Consider the following 18,842-nt stretch of genomic DNA (forward strand, 5'->3'; position numbering starts at 1 on the left):
ATTATGCGTTCATACATTGATAGTCGTGCTCTTGGAGATGGCGCCAATCGTACATCACGGTTCAAGGTATTGCCTCGTAAGGTTAACATTTTTATATGGAGAGTTGTATTAGATAGGTTGCCAACTAGGCTTAACTTATCGGCTCGGTGTTTGGAGATAAATGATATTGGATGACCGTTATGTTCATATCGGATGGAGTCTTTGTCACACATTTTATTCTTGTGTGATGTTGCTATGGAAGTATGGAGAAAAGTTCGAATTTGGGTTGATTGTAATTTGCTAGTTTGGGTCGATTGGGCCGAGTGGCATGTTTGGTATCTTAATTGGCAGGTCACGAAATTAAAGAAGGAGAAACTCCTCACGATTATTTCGGCTACAGTTTGGCTAATTTGAAGGTTTCATAATGTGTCACTTTTTGACTCAGCAATGAAGAAACGAGAGTTGTTCGATTTAATTCGCTTGTACTCTTTTAATTGAATTATGGATAGAGGCAAAAATAACATTAGTTGGACTGATTGGCTAATTAAGCTATTGTAATTGTTTTGGTTACGCCCCTCCCTAGTGTCTCGCTAGAGAGGTGGTAGCTTAATAAAATTTCGACGTTAAAAAAAAAAAAGATAAAACAATTTTTACGGAGTATAATTTTGGACCACTTCTGTGACAATACGACAAAGTAATGGGTACTTTCTGTAACTTATACCTCGAGAATTCCCCCATCCACACTTCGATCCCAAAGATGTCCCTCACACACCATAAACTCGAATTGCTTGAAACAATCCAAAGTACAACACTATATCCACAAGGTACAACTCCATATTTCGCAATTACTCTATATTAAACAACTAACCATTTGGACAAAAAAACACCATAAACTTTCTCCTTTATCTTTTCTACACAAAAACGTACAAATTTCACTCCACAAATTACAACTCAACTAAACTCTGTCTCTGTACTTAGTAATTTGTGATCTGGAAAAAAGAATTACCATAATTTTGGGGGCAGTACTGTATATAGACTGTCTGTATCTATTTCCAGTCTATACAAATTGTGCGTTTTGACCCTTTTTACTTCCCCTTATCAAAAATTAATTATTCTCTTTCTCACCGATTATGATCAGTAGAATTCAATTCGATTTCAGTTAGATTGCTAGGGTTTTATATAAATCGAATGATAATGGATTGATTGATGTGGAAGCAAAAAAAGAGAGAAGAATTTGATCTGTTGAGATGTCTCCGGTTAAATTCTTATTTATGTTTTTGTTCGTATCGATCATACTGTGGCTGCTGTTTATGTAAGTAATAATAATCACATTAATTTAATTAATTAATTAATTTATCCTGTAATTTGTGATGTTGTTTTGTTTGATCATGTATTGTGCTTTGTGGAAGAAAATTGTTATTTGGTGAGCTATGATTGAATATTGAATATAATAATAATAATGCTGTATAGCTGCACAATTTTGTATGTAGGTGGATGATAATTGATTATTTGATTGAGATATTATGAAATTCTAAGTATATAATTTTGCCAGTTTGGTTACTAATCATGAATATAGTTTTAGCAGTATAAGGGTATAGTTAAGATAAAATCAAGATTACAAATATAATCACATCTCAGATGATCAGTTTTCTCCTAAGGACTTTTTAACATTAGAAGTGTTGTTAGTAAAAAAAAAAAAAAACATATTATCATATTAATTTAATTATTACTCGGACCATATTTCCACTTTACGTCCGATAGAATACGATAGGGATTTATTACTACATTGCATACCAAATTAAGACTTAAGTGACCTAAATGTTCAAGGCATCAACATCATGTCATTTAGTTACTGCTCTATATTATATTGTATTTAAGGTTAAATAAAAACTACATATAGATAATGTAAATGATTAGCTCAGTGTCACAATATGCATTTTCCATACGGATCACTACGGCTTGATATACTCAAATAAGAACTAGCTAATCTCATTGTCAAATTCTTAAAGCCACGGATAATCAGATAATTTTATATTTCTTTTAACAATCAATTTTTTAACAAGATATCTTTTCCCAAATCTGAATATTATGACCCTAAATGGTAACAAAAATCATGATTATAATCACTTTACCAGAAGTGCTCAATACTCATTATTTCAACTTCCAACCCCACACATAGTTGATAAAACTGATATACAATGCAAGTTTTTGGTTCATCTTACAAATCAATTTTTTATTCGATTGATTTGCATTTGATATTTGTAAGAATATTGAAGTTTGTTTAATATATCAATTCCTTAATGAGGGAATGTACTGTAGCTTGTTTTTGCAGCTTATCTTTAGTTAGATCTTTTGTCGTTAATATGAATACATGTTCTAGAGGGCTTAAGTGAACATTTTATTTCAGGTTTGCTTCCAAGTTAGTAGCTTGGACTTTGAGCCGGATTTTGAAAGCATCAGTGGCCTTTAAAGTTAGTGGATGGAAATGTTTGAGGGATGTCATTATCAAGTTCGATAAGGTTAATCCATTGCTTTGGTTTTATTATAAAATAAATTACATTTTCTATTTCTTTTCTGCTAAATCTGCTTTTATATCTCGCGTTCTGTACTTATTTTATGGTTCAATTGACATGCCTTTTCAAACCATGTTAATAGATCTTTATCAGAAATCATATAAGCCAGAAAGACCTTAATTTAAGCTGTTAGAATGATCGAGGTCTGGTTAGATGGCTTATTTTTATAGAATCCTAACTAGTATTTCAGGGAACTTTTACCTTCAATCTAGGAAGGCACATATATTTATCATTTTTTGGATGATGAATCCCGACTAACCAAGGAATTTTTTGGAAGACATAATAATATCATATTATACAAAAGATGCTTTCATCTACCTTGCTAATATTGATATAGGCAGTTAGAGGGAACATATAACTCAAAATTGACAACTCATTGTTATATACACAGTAATATCACAGTAATATTTCAATTAGTTCTAAGTATGCTTTTTACTTAAGTTCACAACTTTTCCTGTCAAGTTCTTTCACCATATTATGTACGTGCACGGTGCATCTGGGATTATAGTTCCATCAAATTGCATTTGATGTTCTTGAAACTATTTGTTCATTATTGAGAAAACTTAAGACTTGAACTTTACGACCCGTTAGGCTGACAGATGCTTCCCGACATGATATTTTACTAATATTAGCATTGGCTATTTGCAGGGTGCGGTTGAATCTGTTTCTGTTGGTGAAATTAGATTTAGCCTACGACAATCCTTGGTTAAACTAGGGGTTGGTTTTATGTCTAGGGACCCAAAGTTGCAATTGCTGATAAGTGACATAGAAATTGTTACAAGGACTTCAGTTCAAAGTACAAAGAAAAAACAGTCAAGAAAATCACGCAGTAATCCAGGCAGAGGAAAGTGGATGGTTGTGGCTAACGTTGCAAGATTCTTATCGATATCCGTAACGGATCTGGCCGTAAAGGCAAGTTTTTTCTTATGAAAATGCTAATATTTATGACTAGTTTCATTAGTTTTCTCTTTTGCTTACTGTTTCTTTGAATATAAACTAATATCGGACCTGTATTACATACTTACAGTCATATATAGCTCCCTGCTACGAAGTTCTAAGTACACTTCTTTGTTTGTTTTTGCTTTTGTGTGTGTGAAAGTGGGAAACAAATGAATTTTTCCTTGTTTTTTGAGTGTTTGAATTATACTCCTTGACCCGTCAGTTAAATGGGCTTGATAAGAGGGTACTTGACCCGTCAGTTGAATGGGCTTGATAAGAGGGTACATTACAAATTCACACAAGATATATGTTTCTTAATGTCTAACTTGTGTTTTGTCTGTGAGACATTCTACCTTTTGCTTTACAAGGATCTCATTTTCATCTGCTTTTGTTTCTCTATTATTTTGATGCAGACACCAAAAGCTACTGTAGAAGTTAAAGAATTGGGAGTTGAGATATCAAAAGATGGTGGTACAAGGCCTTCCGTCCTTGTGAAATTGCAACTTTTGCCCGTCGTTGTTCACCTGGGTGAACCACGCATTAGTTTGGATCAATCTTCAAGCTTTTGCAATGGTGAAAGCTTGACTGCTGGACAAACATGCTTTGCAACGTTAGAAAAGACCTCTGCTCCTTTTGTTTGTGAAGAATTACATCTCTCGAGTGAGTTTGGTCACGATAGGTTGGTTTTCTTTGTTTTATAATATGTTCTCTGTACTGCGTTTGTGTTTTTCATTACATTGTATGTGTTAATCTATACCCTAATTTGATACTGATTATGTACCTCACTTAAAAGCCTAACTCATGTGGTCATTTTGGTTTAAATTCATGCTGTTTCTATACTTTTTTTTTTTTTTTTTATGTTTACACGTAATGTGTTTTTGTATTCAACACTTTTTGCAGAGAAGCAGGTATTGTAGTAAAAAAGGTGGAAATTTCAATTGGAGAAATTACTATGAACTTAAATGAGGAACTTATTTCGGGTAAAAAGGCATCCGTCACTCAAGTTGATGAAATTTTACAGTCGAACAATGCATACAACGTTCCTAAAAAGCAACAAAATAAACAATCTCCCCTTCTGGCAATTAGCAAGTACACTTCATTTATTCCGGAGAAGGTTAGAAAGTCTTGTATAATTGTATATGCTAAGGCAAACAGGAGCTCATATTAGCTTATATATATTCACTATATTTATATATTTTCATAATAGGTTTGTATTGCTTTGCCAAAATTGAATGTGAGGTTTATGCATAAAGAACACTGTATTAATGTGGAGAATAACATTATGGGAATCCAGTTTAAGAGTGTGAAGTCTCGGTGTACTGAAGATATTGGAGAAAGCACGCGTCTTGATCTTCAGATAGATTTCAGTGAGATTCATGTATGGGAGTAATTAATAATTCTTTCGTTTTTTTTTTTTTTTTGCCTTTTCAATATTACTGATATTGGTATAATTCTTTTTCTAATAATACTCTCTTTATCATGATGCAGCTTCTTAAAGAAGCTGAAAATTCTATGGTGGATATATTGAAGCTTGCCGTTATTTCCTCAGTTTACATTCCATTACAGGTACATTTTTATAATTTTATAAAGCTAGTGAGATTACTACTTATATGTCTTCTTTTAGGTGACATTTTAATTGATTTATTTCTGTTACAGTCTATATCACCAATAAGATCTGAAATTGATGTAAAGCTGGGAGGCACCCAATGCAACTTGTTTATGGGAAGATTGAAGCCATTGATGAAGTTGAGCTCCTCAAAGAAGAAAAAGATGGTGCTTCGAGATGAAAATGTTAATCCGCCATCTGTCGAGTCAAGTAGTTCTAAAGCCATTATGTGGACTTGCACAGTTTCAGCTCCAGAGATGACTATTGTTCTTTTTAATTTGAGTGGATTGCCTATTTATCATGTAAGCATTTTTTTTTTTCTTGTTATTATCCTATACTTAATACTTAATGTTTTGTCTGATATTTTCTTAGCATTTTTTTGCTTTTTATTTATTTTCAGGGTTGCTCACAGTCTTCACATGTGTTTGCCAACAACATATCCAGTACAGGCACTGCAGTTCACTTAGAACTTGGAGAACTTAATTTACACATGGCCGATGAGTATCAAGAATCTTTAAGAGAAACCCTCTTTGGCGTTGAAACAAATACCGGTTCGTTACTTCACATTGCAAAAATTAGCCTTGATTGGGGCAAAAAGGACAAAGAAACAACTCCTCAAGAAGCTACTTCAAAGCTTATATCAGTTGTATCTATTAACATAACTTCCATGGTTGTAAACTTGACATTCGTACGTGTTCAGTCCTTGCTATCAACCGTTGTTTTGTTTAAAACAGTGTTGAAAAGTTCATCTCCATCAAAAACACCTGCACAAATTCAGGCATCACGTTCAAAAAAATCATCAGGGAAAGGGATTCGGATAATTAATTTTAATCTTGAAAGGTGTTCTGTAAATCTTAGTGGCGAAACGGGCTTGGAAAACGAAATTATCGATGACCCAAAACGTGTGAATTATGGAACACAAGGTGGTCGTGTGGTTATTAGTTCTTTAGCTGACGGGACCACACGAACTGCAAAAATAGCATCAACATTGTTCAATGAGCAAACAACAACAAAGTGTAGTTTATCCCTTGATATTTTTCATTTTAGTTCGTGTTTGAATATGGAGAAACGGTCGACTCAAGTGGAACTTGAAAGAGCTCGATCTGTGTATCAAGATTATATACAAGACAATATTTCTGGTACAAAAGTGACCTTATTTGAAATTCATACTGCAAAGTTTGTAAGAAGAGCAGGTGGTTTAAAAGAGATAGGTGTTTGTTCTCTTTTAAGTGCCACTGATATTACAGTTAGGTGGGAGCCAGATGTCCATTTAGGATTGGTTGATCTCGGGTTGCAAATGAAGCTACTGATTGATAAACAGAAGGACATAAATAGTAGTAAAGATAAAGAAAACGAATCTACAAAAGAAGATTCTATAGGATTGTTACAGTCTGAAAAGAATAAAAGAAAAAAGGAATCACTTTTTGCTGTTGATATCGAGAGGCTAACTGTAACTGCTGAAGCTGGAGATGGAGTTGAAGCCATGGTTCAAGTTCAATCAATTTTTTCTGAAAATGCTCGTATAGGTGTTTTATTCGAGGGTTTAATCCTCACTTTTAATGCTTCAAGAGTTTTTAAAAGTGGCAGGATGCAAATTTCACGCATACCAAACAACATAACCGAGTCAGATTCGAAATGGGATTGGGTGATTCAAGCGTTTGATTTGCATATTTGCATGCCATACAGATTGCAACTTCGTGCTATTGATGATTCTGTTGAGGAAATGTTGCGTGCTTTAAAGCTTGTTACAACTGCTAAAACGAAAATATTATTTCCAAAAAAAGAAAGCAAAAAATCTAAGAACCCTAGTTTGTCTAAAATTGGTGTAGTTAAGTTTTATGTACGTAAGCTGACTGCTGATATTGAGGAAGAGCCTTTACAGGGTTGGCTCGATGAACACTATCGGTTAATGAAGAACGAGGCTCGTGAACTGGCGGTTCGGTTGACTTTGCTTGACTCAGCTATTGCAAAAAGGAGCCAATCACCTGTAGTTGTGGATGAGGATGATTCGGTGAAAAATGGAACGTTTCAAGTTGGTGAAGAAGATATCGATTTGCAGGATCCATCATCTGTTGAAAAACTTAAGGAAGAAATGTATAAGCAATCGTTTCGTTCTTATTATCGTGCGTGTCAGAATCTTGTGACAACAGAAGGATCGGGTGCTTTTAAGGATGGTTTTCAGTCGGGTTTTAAGCTTAGTACTTCAAGAACGTGTCTTTTTTCTATTACTGCAACTGAGCTTAATTTAAGTTTGTCAGCGATTGAAGGTGGTGAAACGGGTATGATAGAGTTTGTACAGAAACTTGACCCGGTTGCTCGTGAATATAAGATTCCATTTTCTCGCCTTTATGGAAGTAACATTAAGTTAGAAACGGGATCTCTTGTTGTTCAGCTAAGAAACTATACTTATCCTCTCCTTGCTGGAACATCGGGTAAATGCGAGGGGCGTGTTGTTCTTGCTCAACAGGTCTGCCTTTAATTTTCTTCCCTATATCTTTCTATATTCTGATTTTATTCTATCTTTTTGCCTTTCAAAAAAGGAAAAAAAAAAAAAATTCTGCTTTCCCCCATTTTATTATCATTTGTAGAAGAGATGACCAAGAGGGCGGGTTGGATACGTGCTTCTTATACTGAATAAAATAAAATATTTGAAAAAGGGGCGAGACCGGGTCGGGACCTTAAAGGGTCGAGAGAAACGTTGACCAACGTTGACTTTTAGATATATAAATGTATATTTATATACATATTTTAAAGCCAAAAACTTTCCTTGACATATTTGTACATATGTTCGCTATCACCGTCAACTTATTACAAAAAATCAAACTAAAATACGACAATTTTGACTGATTTGACTGACTTTCTTACTTTTGACCGACTTTCCCCGACTCGGACCCAACTTTTGACCAATAGTCACAAATTTGTACTTTTGTACTTTTGACCGAGACGGACACGGCACGGGCTAGTCACCAAACCGCCGCACCGGCACGAGACGGGGTTGTTTGCAACCATGAGTAATTAGAAGATGATTTAACAAAAATGAATCTGAAATATTGTTGCAGGCAACACCTTTTCAACCCCAAATTCTGCATGATGTCTATATTGGTAGACATAGGAAGGTGCAAATGTATCGTTCAGTTAGTGGCACAACTCCACCAATGAAGACATATTTGGATTTGCCATTGTTTTTCAAGAAAGGAGAAATATCTTATGGAGTTGGTTTCGAACCGTCTTTTACTGATTTAAGTTACGCCTTCACTGTAGCTTTACGTAGGGCTAACTTAAGTGTCCGAAACCCTAATGCTTCCAATATCACACCCCCCAAAAAAGAAAAAAGCTTGCCATGGTGGGACGAAATGAGAAATTACATTCATGGAAAAACAACATTATGTTTTTCAGAAAGCACGTTTCATATTCTTGCTACAACCGACCCATATGAAAAATCCAATAAGCTTCAAATATCTTCCGGGTATATGGAGCTCCAACACTCAGATGGGCGGGTTTATGTTTCTGCAAAAGACTTTAAGATGTTTACAAGCAGTTTAGAGAATCTGCTACGGAATTCAACAGTTAAACCTTCGTCTGATACACGTGGCGCTTTCTTAGTGGCTCCTAGCTTTACTCTTGAGGTTACAATGGACTGGGAATGCGAGTCAGGCAACCCGTTAAACCATTTCTTGTATGCACTTCCTTCTGAACGGGTCACTAGAGAAAGGATCTACGACCCATTTAGATCCACTTCACTATCGCTGAGGTGGAACTTTTCTCTCCGACCCGTTTCATCTAGTAATGGTTATCGGGCCTTTGATGCAGCTTTACATGACCCATCTAACTTGCAAAATGATGTATCTGGTTCACCATCACTAAATGTGGGCCCACATGATTTTGCTTGGCTCATTAACTTTTGGAACTTGAACTACAACCCACCTCACAAGTTGCGTTACTTTTCTCGGTGGCCTCGATTTGGTGTCCCGAGAGTCCCGAGGTCCGGTAACCTGTCTTTAGACAAAGTCATGACTGAATTTATGTTTCGAATCGATTCGACTCCAACCGTGTTAAAGCATATGTCATTAGATGACAATGATCCAGCTAAAGGGTTGACTTTTAAGATGACAAAGTTGAAATTCGAAATGTGTTACAGTCGTGGCAAGCAGAAGTATACGTTCGATTGCAAACGTGATATTCTTGATCTTGTTTATCAGGGTCTTGATCTTCATATGCCAAAGGTGTTTCTTAATAAAGATGATTGCACTAGTGTTATTAAAGTTGTTCAAATGACAAGAAAAAGCTCAAAATCTTCATCCACGGATCGAGTTTCAAATGAAAATGGTTCAAATGTTAAACATACAGAACGACATCGTGATGATGGGTTTTTGTTGTCATCGGATTATTTCACAATTAGAAGACAATCACCAAAAGCGGATCCTAGTAGATTGCTGACATGGCAAGAAGCTGGTAGAAAAAACCTCGAAATGACATACGTTCGGTCCGAGTTTGAAAACGGAAGCGAGAGTGATGAACAGGCACGGTCCGATCCGAGTGAGGATGACGGGTATAATGTTGTGATCGCTGACAACTGTAGACGTATTTTTGTATATGGATTAAAGTTGTTATGGACGATTGAAAATAGAAATGCTGTTTGGTCATGGGTTGGTGAGTTATCTAAAGCGTTTGCACCTTCGAAACCTTCTCCTTCACGTCAGTTTTCTCAGAGGAAGCTTCTAGAAGGTTCCCAGTTGAAAAACAAAGATGATTCTGTTCGTGAAGATGTCTCGAAGAACACTTCTGTTGGTCAAGGAGCAAGTTCTTCTAAACAAAAGGATGCATCTGGTTCAGATCCGTCTACTAGTTCAAGTAAAATTGAACGTCAATCATTTAGTGCCATAGGTAATTCCATATTTACATTAAAGTTTTCCTTGAATACAAAATCATTGATGCTGCATTCATCTGTTAACAATTTGGCATTTTGCTTTATGGGCATGTTTGGTTGAATTTATTTATTTATTTATTTATTTATTTTTTTGAGCTTTTAGCTTCTAGCTTTTATGAAAAAGCTCATATCTAATAAAAAGCTCCGTTTGGTTAAAAAAGCTCAAAGCTTTTAGACGGAGGGAAAAAGCTAAAAGCTAATAGAAGTAGCGTTTGAGAAAAAGATCCTACCTTTTTTTTACCATTTTACTCTTTATTTTAACAGTTTCAGCTACTCTGCCAAACACCTAAATACATATAAAAAGCTACCAGCTAAAAGCTACCGGCTAGTTTTGCGAAACATACCCTATATCATGGCCGATTATGCGTTGTTTTTTTATGAAACATATATTTCATATATCGGTAGCTCTGATCAGTGTATCGTTCTCTATTAAACTTCTATATTAGTATCAGACATTGTTTGTGTTTAACGTTTTAGTGCATTTTGTTTTCGGTTTAATTGATAGACAAGCATGGATTTGATGATTCTGATGAGGAAGGTACTCGACGTTTCATGGTTAATGTAATCGAGCCACAGTTCAATCTTCATTCAGAAGATGCCAATGTAAGCTATTAAATTGTTAAAACTAAACAGAAGCAACCTCCTTTTTCAGTCTTTTTCTTAACATGTTTTGCATCATAACGTGTTACTATTTACTGATGTACAGGGCAGATTTTTGCTTGCTGCTGTGAGTGGGCGGGTATTAGCTCGCTCATTTCATGCAGTTCTGAATGTGGGTATTGAAATGATCAAACAAGCACTTGGCAGTGGAGACGTGAATAATCCCGAATTGACATGGAACCGCATGGAGCTTTCGGTTATGTTGGAACGGGTCCAGGCTCATGTGGCTCCAACCGATGTGGACCCCGGTGCTGGACTTCAGTGGCTACCAAAGATTCGTAGAAACTCACCAAAAGTCAAGCGTACTGGGGCTTTACTTGAACGGGTTTTTATGCCATGTGATATGTATTTCCGCTACACCAGGCACAAAGGCGGGACCACAGATTTAAAGGTGCTCTCGCACCCCCCCCCCCCCCCCCCCCCCCCCCCCCCCCTCTCTCTCTCTCTCTCTCACACACACACACACACGCGCATAAATACATAATAATATAAGACAGGATTCCTTGTTGATGTAAATTGTGTTTGCAGATGAAACCACTGAAAGAACTTGCATTCAACTCACAGAATATTACAGCTACTATGACATCACGTCAATTTCAAGTGATGCTTGACGTTTTGACTAATCTACTCTTCGCCAGGCTTCCTAAGTAAGAATAACTTTCGTTATCATGTTATTGCTCTTTGTCAAGAAGTTGTCTCTGTTCTGACTTTTGATAAGTTTAGGATTAATCTTTAGATATAATGAATTTTAGGTATTTGTCTTCTACATATATAAATATACCGTCACTCTTAAATTTGTAATTCAGGCCTCGAAGAAGTAGTCTTCCAAAATCAGCAGAAGATGATGACGACATTGAAGAAGAAGCAGATGAGGTGGTTCCCGATGGTGTGGAAGAGGTAGAGCTAGAACGGGTCAACCTTGAACTCAAAGAGCGGGCCCGGAACTTAATTTTTGACGATATCCGAAATCTTTCATTGCTTATAGATGCTTCAGGTGATATGTGTTCAGAAGTAGAAGGAAATCAATGGATAATAACTGGTGCAAGACCCACATTGGTAAGATCCAGTAACTTCTCAACTAATTAAAAACCAGTCTTATTGTTAATATTAATATTTTTATTATTGTTGGTAATAAAAAAGCTATAAACTTTACATTGACAGGTACAAAAACTGAGGAAAGAATTGGGAAATGCACAAAGATCAAGAAAGATGGCAGCTGCTTCTTTGAGGACGGCTATGCAGAAAGCTGCGCAATTAAGACTTATGGAGAAAGAGAAGAATAAAAGCCCATCATGTGCTATGCGCATATCTTTGCAAATCAACAAAGTGGTTTGGGGTATGTTGGTTGATGGGAAATCGTTTGCAGAGGCCGAGATAAATGACATGGTAAAGACTGTAACAACTTTATTTTTGTTTTATCAGTTCGTTTTTCATGGTTTTCACCTTTTTTTCTGTCATCTTAATTAATTTTTTCTGGTCATTTGTGAATTCGTGATTTATTGTGTGCAGATATATGATTTTGACAGAGATTATAAAGATGTTGGTCTTGCTAGGTTTACAACCAAGTACTTTGTTGTGAGAAATTGTTTGCCAAATGCCAAGTCCGACATGCTTTTGTCTGCCTGGAATCCTCCTCCTGAATGGGGAAAGTATGTAACTATTTCTTCTGCACAATATTTAGATATATGTTTTGTATCTTATCTTATATATAATATATAATATAGTAAATACTAGTAAATAGTAAATAGTAATAAAAGGATCATGATGTCATCGTTTCCAAATGCAAACAATCTAAAGTCTCAACTTCAACAAAAAGTAATTAGGTATTTCAAAATAATGGATTAATTGCTAAGTGTACCCACAGTCAGACACTTTTTCCCACTCTATAGTTAGTTTTCATCTGTTCTGCTTATTGTTTTTTTTTTTTTTTTTTTTTTTTTTTTTTTTTTTTTTTTTTTTTTCCATATAAACATCAAACTATAGTATATTAATGACATATATCATTATATTTTCTTAGCTCACATAAGAACTTTTAAATTTATTTTCTAAAATTTAGCTTCTCGAAAGCTCATAAATTTTATTGTTACCATGATTTACAGATGTAGTAAACACATATTATACACTTAAATTTTCTATAAAGTATTAAAAAAATATACCATAATTCAGATTGTTATATATCTAATCATTAGTATATACCAATTAAATATCTGATAATATTTTGTAATGTTTTACTTATTTCAACTGCATGATAACCCGGGTTTGAAAACTAGTTTGTTATATCTGCTTTTACAGTATATGCTAAAATATGCCAAGTTATACTACAAATCTGTCATAAGAATCCCTCCATTTTATTTTATAAGTAGATTTTAAATTCAATCCTTCATTTTATGTTCTGCAGTGCTTCCGTTTATTGTTGACTACTCAGATACTGGTTATATTGATGGACTATTCTTTGTTAACTTAAACTTTATTGTGCACACAGAAAGGTTATGCTTCGAGTAGATGCAAAACAAGGGGCGCCAAAAGATGGCAACTCACCTATTGAATTATTCCAGGTACAAACTCCATCTCACTGCAGAATATGGATTGTAACGGTCAACTGAAGTCAACTTAATCCGGATCGTATCAGTCAACTTGCATAGTTGCACTTTAAAAATGCAATTTTTTTAAAAGTTTTTAGGTAGTAAAATGAAATAATAGTTTTTAAGATATACCTAATACTAATAAAACCTTGATGGTTTCTAAAATTTATTTCAGTATTGTACTAGAAACTTGATAGATACTGGCACTTAATCCATCTCATTACTGGAGCCCACCTCAGTTTCCCTAAATTTACTTTATACTAAATGTTTATCATCGTTATTTTACTAATCAAAGCTACCATTTGATTATTATAGGTGGATATTTACCCGCTGAAAATACATTTGACTGAAACGATGTATAAAATGATGTGGGAGTACTTTTTCCCTGAAGAAGAACAAGACAGTCAACGACGACAGGTTTGTATGCCATTCATTACTGAGTAGTTCTGGATGTGTAAAAATGGGCGGGTCAGGTAATAGATCAAATGGGCTAGATTGAGTTGGGTTGACCTGTTTTTTTTTCCCTGTATCTGTTAACTGTTTATATAAAAATAGTTGGTGCGTAAAATATGGCGAAACCTTTTGTATCTTTCAATTATAATCTGATTCTATCATTGAAATGATTTAGGAAGTTTTATGCATAATAAGAAAACTGCTCTTTTGGGCAGTGTTCTACTATATGAATTCTTTCCTTCTTACTTGTAGTCAAAAGATGTTAAAAGGAACAGAGCCATTTATATGTATATGGGTCAAAGTTGCCATATTTAACTTGTTCAAACAAAGTAACTTATTCTTCAAAAAATTAAAAATATTGTCAATTGACACTATAGGAAGTTTGGAAGGTCTCAACTACTGCTGGCTTACGACGAGCAAAAAAGGGTCCCACAGTTAATGAGTCCTCCAACACAGCAAATGGTCAATCGACAAAAGAATCAGACGGGTCTTCAAGATCCAACTCTAATGCATTGCCATCAACTAATGCTGATTCTCTTCATGTAAGTTTTTAACAAATTTGTAAATTATAATTAATAATATTCTTTAAATACATCTCATAATCATAATTAATTGTTGATAATCATGTAGGGAAGAACTTCATCTTTTGACAGATGTGAAGAATCTGTAGCGGAATCTGTTACTAATGAACTTATGTTACAAATGCAATCTTCAAGTTTTGCAATTGAATCTGGTGCAAGTGTTGATCAATTGGATGAATCGAGTAAAGGTAAAAATAAAACTGCAAAAACGGGTCGTTCTTCTCAAGAAGAAAAGAAGTTAGTTAAAACCAGCGACGAGAAACGCTCCAGGCCAAGGGTAATGAGAGAGTTTCATAATATCAAGATAAGTCAGGTTGGTCACTTGTACATTTGTGATATTTTAGTTGTACATTTGCACTCTTACTCTATTAATATCAATATTAATTTAATATTAATATTAATATATCTCATTTTATTGTAACGGAACAGGTTGAACTTCTGGTCACCTATGAAGGGTCTAGATTTGCAGTAAGCGATCTAAGGTTGCTTATGGATGCATTTCATCGTGTCGACTTTAATGGAACTTGGAGAAGGCTGTTTTCAAGAGTTAAGAAACATATAATCTGGGGGGTTCTCAAATCAGTCACTGGAATGCAGGTAAAATAACTATACCTGACAATCGGGTCGGGTTCCAAACGGGTCGAACCCAAATGGGTCAGTTTTTTAACGGGTCCAAACGGGTCAAGACCCAATTTTTCCCCTTTTTTTTTTTTTTTTTTTTTTTTAAACGAGATAAAAACTTTACAATGGGCATAGTAAAACCTAAAACACGAAATTGAAAACTGAAACTATAAAATATGTGCTATTTTAAATAACATATATAATTTCTCAAGAGCAGTATATATTATTTTATTTATATTTAATTTTAATATAATATATATTTATTTTTATATATTGAAGGGTAAGAAGTTTAAAGATAAATTAAATGGTCAAGGGAAAGAGACAACGGTGTCCGGTATCCCATCCACGGATCTGAATCTTAGTGACAGTGATGGTGTTGGTCCAAGTGGTAAAGCAGAGCAGGTTCCGTGGCCTAAACGGCCTCCCGAGGGTGCAGGGGAAGGATTTGTGACCTCCATCAGGGGATTATTTCACTCTCAGCGTCGAAAGGCCAAGGCGTTTGTGCTGCGGACGATGAGAGGTGAAGGCGAGAATGATCAAATGGCCGGTGGTGACTGGAGCGAAAGTGATTCAGAGTATTCTCCTTTTGCCAGACAATTAACCATAACTAAAGCTAAGAAACTCATACGACGCCACACCAAAAAGTTCCGTGCCAAGAAAGGTTTGTCTCATATTTAGAAATTATTTTAAAAGATTTTTTTTATATTTTTTAAAAATATGTAAATTTGTGAATAATGTGTCTTCTCTTGTATGTGATCAGGTATACCTCCACAAAGAGATTCATCACTGCCATCTTCACCAATAGAAAGCACGCCTTACGAAAGCAACTCATCTGGTGGGTCTGATATTTATGAGGACTTTCTTGAATACCAGGCGTCTCAAGAAAAATCAATACCTATATCTTAACTGAAAAAATGAACATCGTTATTTAATTGCAACGCCTTGCAAATGCTAACATGAGCCAGTGAGACAATTGGACCCCGGCTCAATAGGTGAGGCTGAGTTTTTGTATAATAATTATTATTTTATTTAAGAACATGGTGAATGGTTGGTGTAGATATAGAATGAATATTATGGTCCAGGAGAGTTGTATATAGGATTCGAGGTCTGAGCTCGATGAAATTAGATGTGATTTGTATATTATGAGATGGAAAAAAAGTGATGTTTCGAACTTGATCTCTACATGTGTATGATTAATTCTAATTTGATCTCGAAAAGAGTAAATCTACAATTTAATTTCTATTGCATGCTCTGCTTGTTTTCTGTATTTTGTACTTTTCATTTATAATTGAGAAACTATGTACATTCTGATTCAGCCAGTTAAACAGAAACATTTCCAAAGGCTTAGATTATAAATTATTTTCAAAAAATTGGATCATATAATTAGAGATGAGTTATATGGAGTGGAGTAATAATACCTATTTAACAGTAACATGGTGAAGCTTTGATATCCATCTTGTTTAATTTTCAGTTAAGTTGTCATTTTTAACTTTAATGCTGGATTCTCGAGTTTTTTAATTTTAATTTTTATTTTATTTTTTATTTTTTTAAGATGGAAAGGAAAGGAATTGAGCGGATTAAAAAATAACATGTATTGTCGAGTTTTTATTTTAAGTGAAAAGGAAAGGATATGGGAGGATTAGCGAGGAGAAGTATATAAGACTTTTGTTAACAACTAGTTGTGGAGCCCTCGCTTCGCGCCGGGGGCTCCGTTTTGAAGCGAGTTAAAAAGAAAAGTCTTGATCCCATTCAACTCCTCTCAACTCAAGAATACATATACTTGTGTCATAGTACATTCTTTTCCATCCTTATTCTCCTTTCCCCTCTACATCCCGTTCTTTTCCACTTGAATATCTCAATTAAAGTAAATTTATTACTATTAATATTGTTTCAGACTTTGAGGAGTAATAAGCTTGCATGGGTCTAGGAGAAAGCTACAAAAGTTTATAACTTGCTAACATACCTATGCATTATATATTCCTACTTAGGCGCTCAAATCTTACTATTTATTAAATTTAATTTATTGTGGGTATATTAGTTTGCTTGGTGTTATTTACTACTCGTATGTTGATTATTAATAGGGCATTCTAATGACGGAATCAGATTGTTGGCCAAACAAAGAACACACTTCAATGTAAAAAAGAACTCATGTAAGAGAGAAGTGAATATGGTTGTCGCTAACTTTTATGGTTACCAATGAAGCAGTGCTTCAGTGGTACCCGTTGCTTATGATCCCCGGGCCCGCAGTTGTTATCCCCTTGCCAATAGTGGGGCGCAGGTTCGAATCTCGGCTTGCACGCAATTGTTGGGTATTGGGGGGAGGTATTTTACCGGGCATACTTAGCCCTTACGGGGTGGGCGGTATGGGTGCCGAAGGCACACGGGGTCAGGGTTTCTCCGCCAGTCCAAACCTTTTGCCAATATGGTTGTCGCTAACTTTTATTTGATTCTCAAAACTTAAACTAACTCAAAAACAGAGACTAACATGCTTTTTATATTTACTATAGACTATCGATAAACATAAAGAACATAATATACTGCAGTGAAGCCATTATTCTAAGCAACTGGTAGAACAAATTAGTAGTACAAAAATATATCGAGTCACAAAAATTTAGATAACAAGTTATGATTCGATACAAATACAAAGAACAAGTTACCTTATAATAGAAATGTCCCTTACGATCTTTTTTTTTTGAACGGCGATATCGACAATCGAATGCTCTTATTTGTCACCCACACACGCGTTAGGAGGAAACCCAATTCATGTTGACAGTACCATCGAGGGTTGGGAAAAACCCCAGAGACCTTGCCAAATCGCCTCGATGTTGTCCAGGGCCGGAGGGAGTAAGAGTGTTACCATTAATAAAAGACAAATAATTACAACACAAACTCCTTTCTTTTTTTCTCTTCTTGTCTGACGTCGACCAACAAGCACCATCGTTTCTTACTTTTAACTGCACCACACAAAGAATTCTCTTGCATCTCTTTCCTTTTGCTTGCACACGTGACCACAACAATCTCCAAAGATGGGGTATCACTTTATTGAGAATAAAATAAACCTAAAACCTAATCTAAAAATAATGCAGTACAGAGTAAGAATAAGAATAAGAGCATATATATAATAATAAAAACTCCCCACTTTCGCTTTCTTTCTGTCAGCTGAATATCAGATCACAATTATGGATTGTAATTCATGCCTCGAAGAAGTAGTCTTCCTAAATCAGCAGGACATTGAAAAAGCAGCAGATGAAGTAGTTCCTGATGGTGTTGAAGAGATAAAGCTATAAACTTTATATTGACAGGTACAAACACTACTGATGAAAGAATTGGGAAACGCACAAAGATCTATAAAAATAGTTGCTGCTTCTTTGAGAATGGCTATGCAAAAAGTTGCACAATTAAGACTTGAGGAAAAAAAGAAGAATGAATGCCCATCATGTGTTAGGAATTTGGGACCAACAAGACAGGTGATTTAAACCAATCATCAAAATTCACGAACGATAAACGAATAAATAAAGCATAAGAACGATAAATAAATGCATAATACGACACAAGGATTTAACGTGATTATATCCCAACTCCAAAATACGGAGAAGGGTTTACTCCACGGGCGCAAACAAGAGATCTTTCTTTATTATTTTGTGCACACATTGTACAGGTTACATGAGGTTATATTTATAGGAGAAAACTAAATAAAGAATTACACGTTCACAACTTGCTGGACAAGTTGCAATCTCACATCTGGTGACCATAATGTCACCATTGGTGACATGCTAGAATCCTACAGCTCAAAAAAGGCTCGACTATATTTCTCACGTTTCACCATATCACCTCACAAATGGTGAGAATGTCTTTGATTTTAATTCTTGTTCAAGTCTCTATACTCAATATCATGTACTATGTGAATATCTTTGCAAATCA

General features: G+C 35.1%; 1 protein-coding gene across 1 annotated transcript; it reads left to right on the forward strand.

Moving 5' to 3' along the window:
- Positions 1–1,088: 1,088 nt before the first annotated feature.
- On the forward strand, positions 1,089–16,146 carry LOC139902935 (protein SABRE). The gene is made up of 23 exons (XM_071885649.1): positions 1,089–1,291; positions 2,387–2,498; positions 3,201–3,464; positions 3,905–4,170; positions 4,392–4,605; positions 4,699–4,869; positions 4,980–5,057; positions 5,148–5,399; positions 5,498–7,564; positions 8,157–9,981; positions 10,530–10,627; positions 10,731–11,075; positions 11,213–11,331; positions 11,491–11,740; positions 11,846–12,070; positions 12,194–12,333; positions 13,167–13,239; positions 13,582–13,683; positions 14,097–14,261; positions 14,350–14,613; positions 14,730–14,897; positions 15,201–15,582; positions 15,682–16,146. Exons 1-23 carry the CDS (start codon positions 1,227–1,229, stop codon positions 15,825–15,827), a joined length of 7,791 nt encoding a protein of 2,596 aa, XP_071741750.1. The 5' UTR covers positions 1,089–1,226; the 3' UTR covers positions 15,828–16,146.
- Positions 16,147–18,842: the final 2,696 nt, after the last annotated feature.

The sequence above is a fragment of the Rutidosis leptorrhynchoides genome, chromosome 3 (assembly GCF_046630445.1).
Source record: "Rutidosis leptorrhynchoides isolate AG116_Rl617_1_P2 chromosome 3, CSIRO_AGI_Rlap_v1, whole genome shotgun sequence".
In the NCBI taxonomy this organism is placed as follows: domain Eukaryota; kingdom Viridiplantae; phylum Streptophyta; class Magnoliopsida; order Asterales; family Asteraceae; genus Rutidosis; species Rutidosis leptorrhynchoides.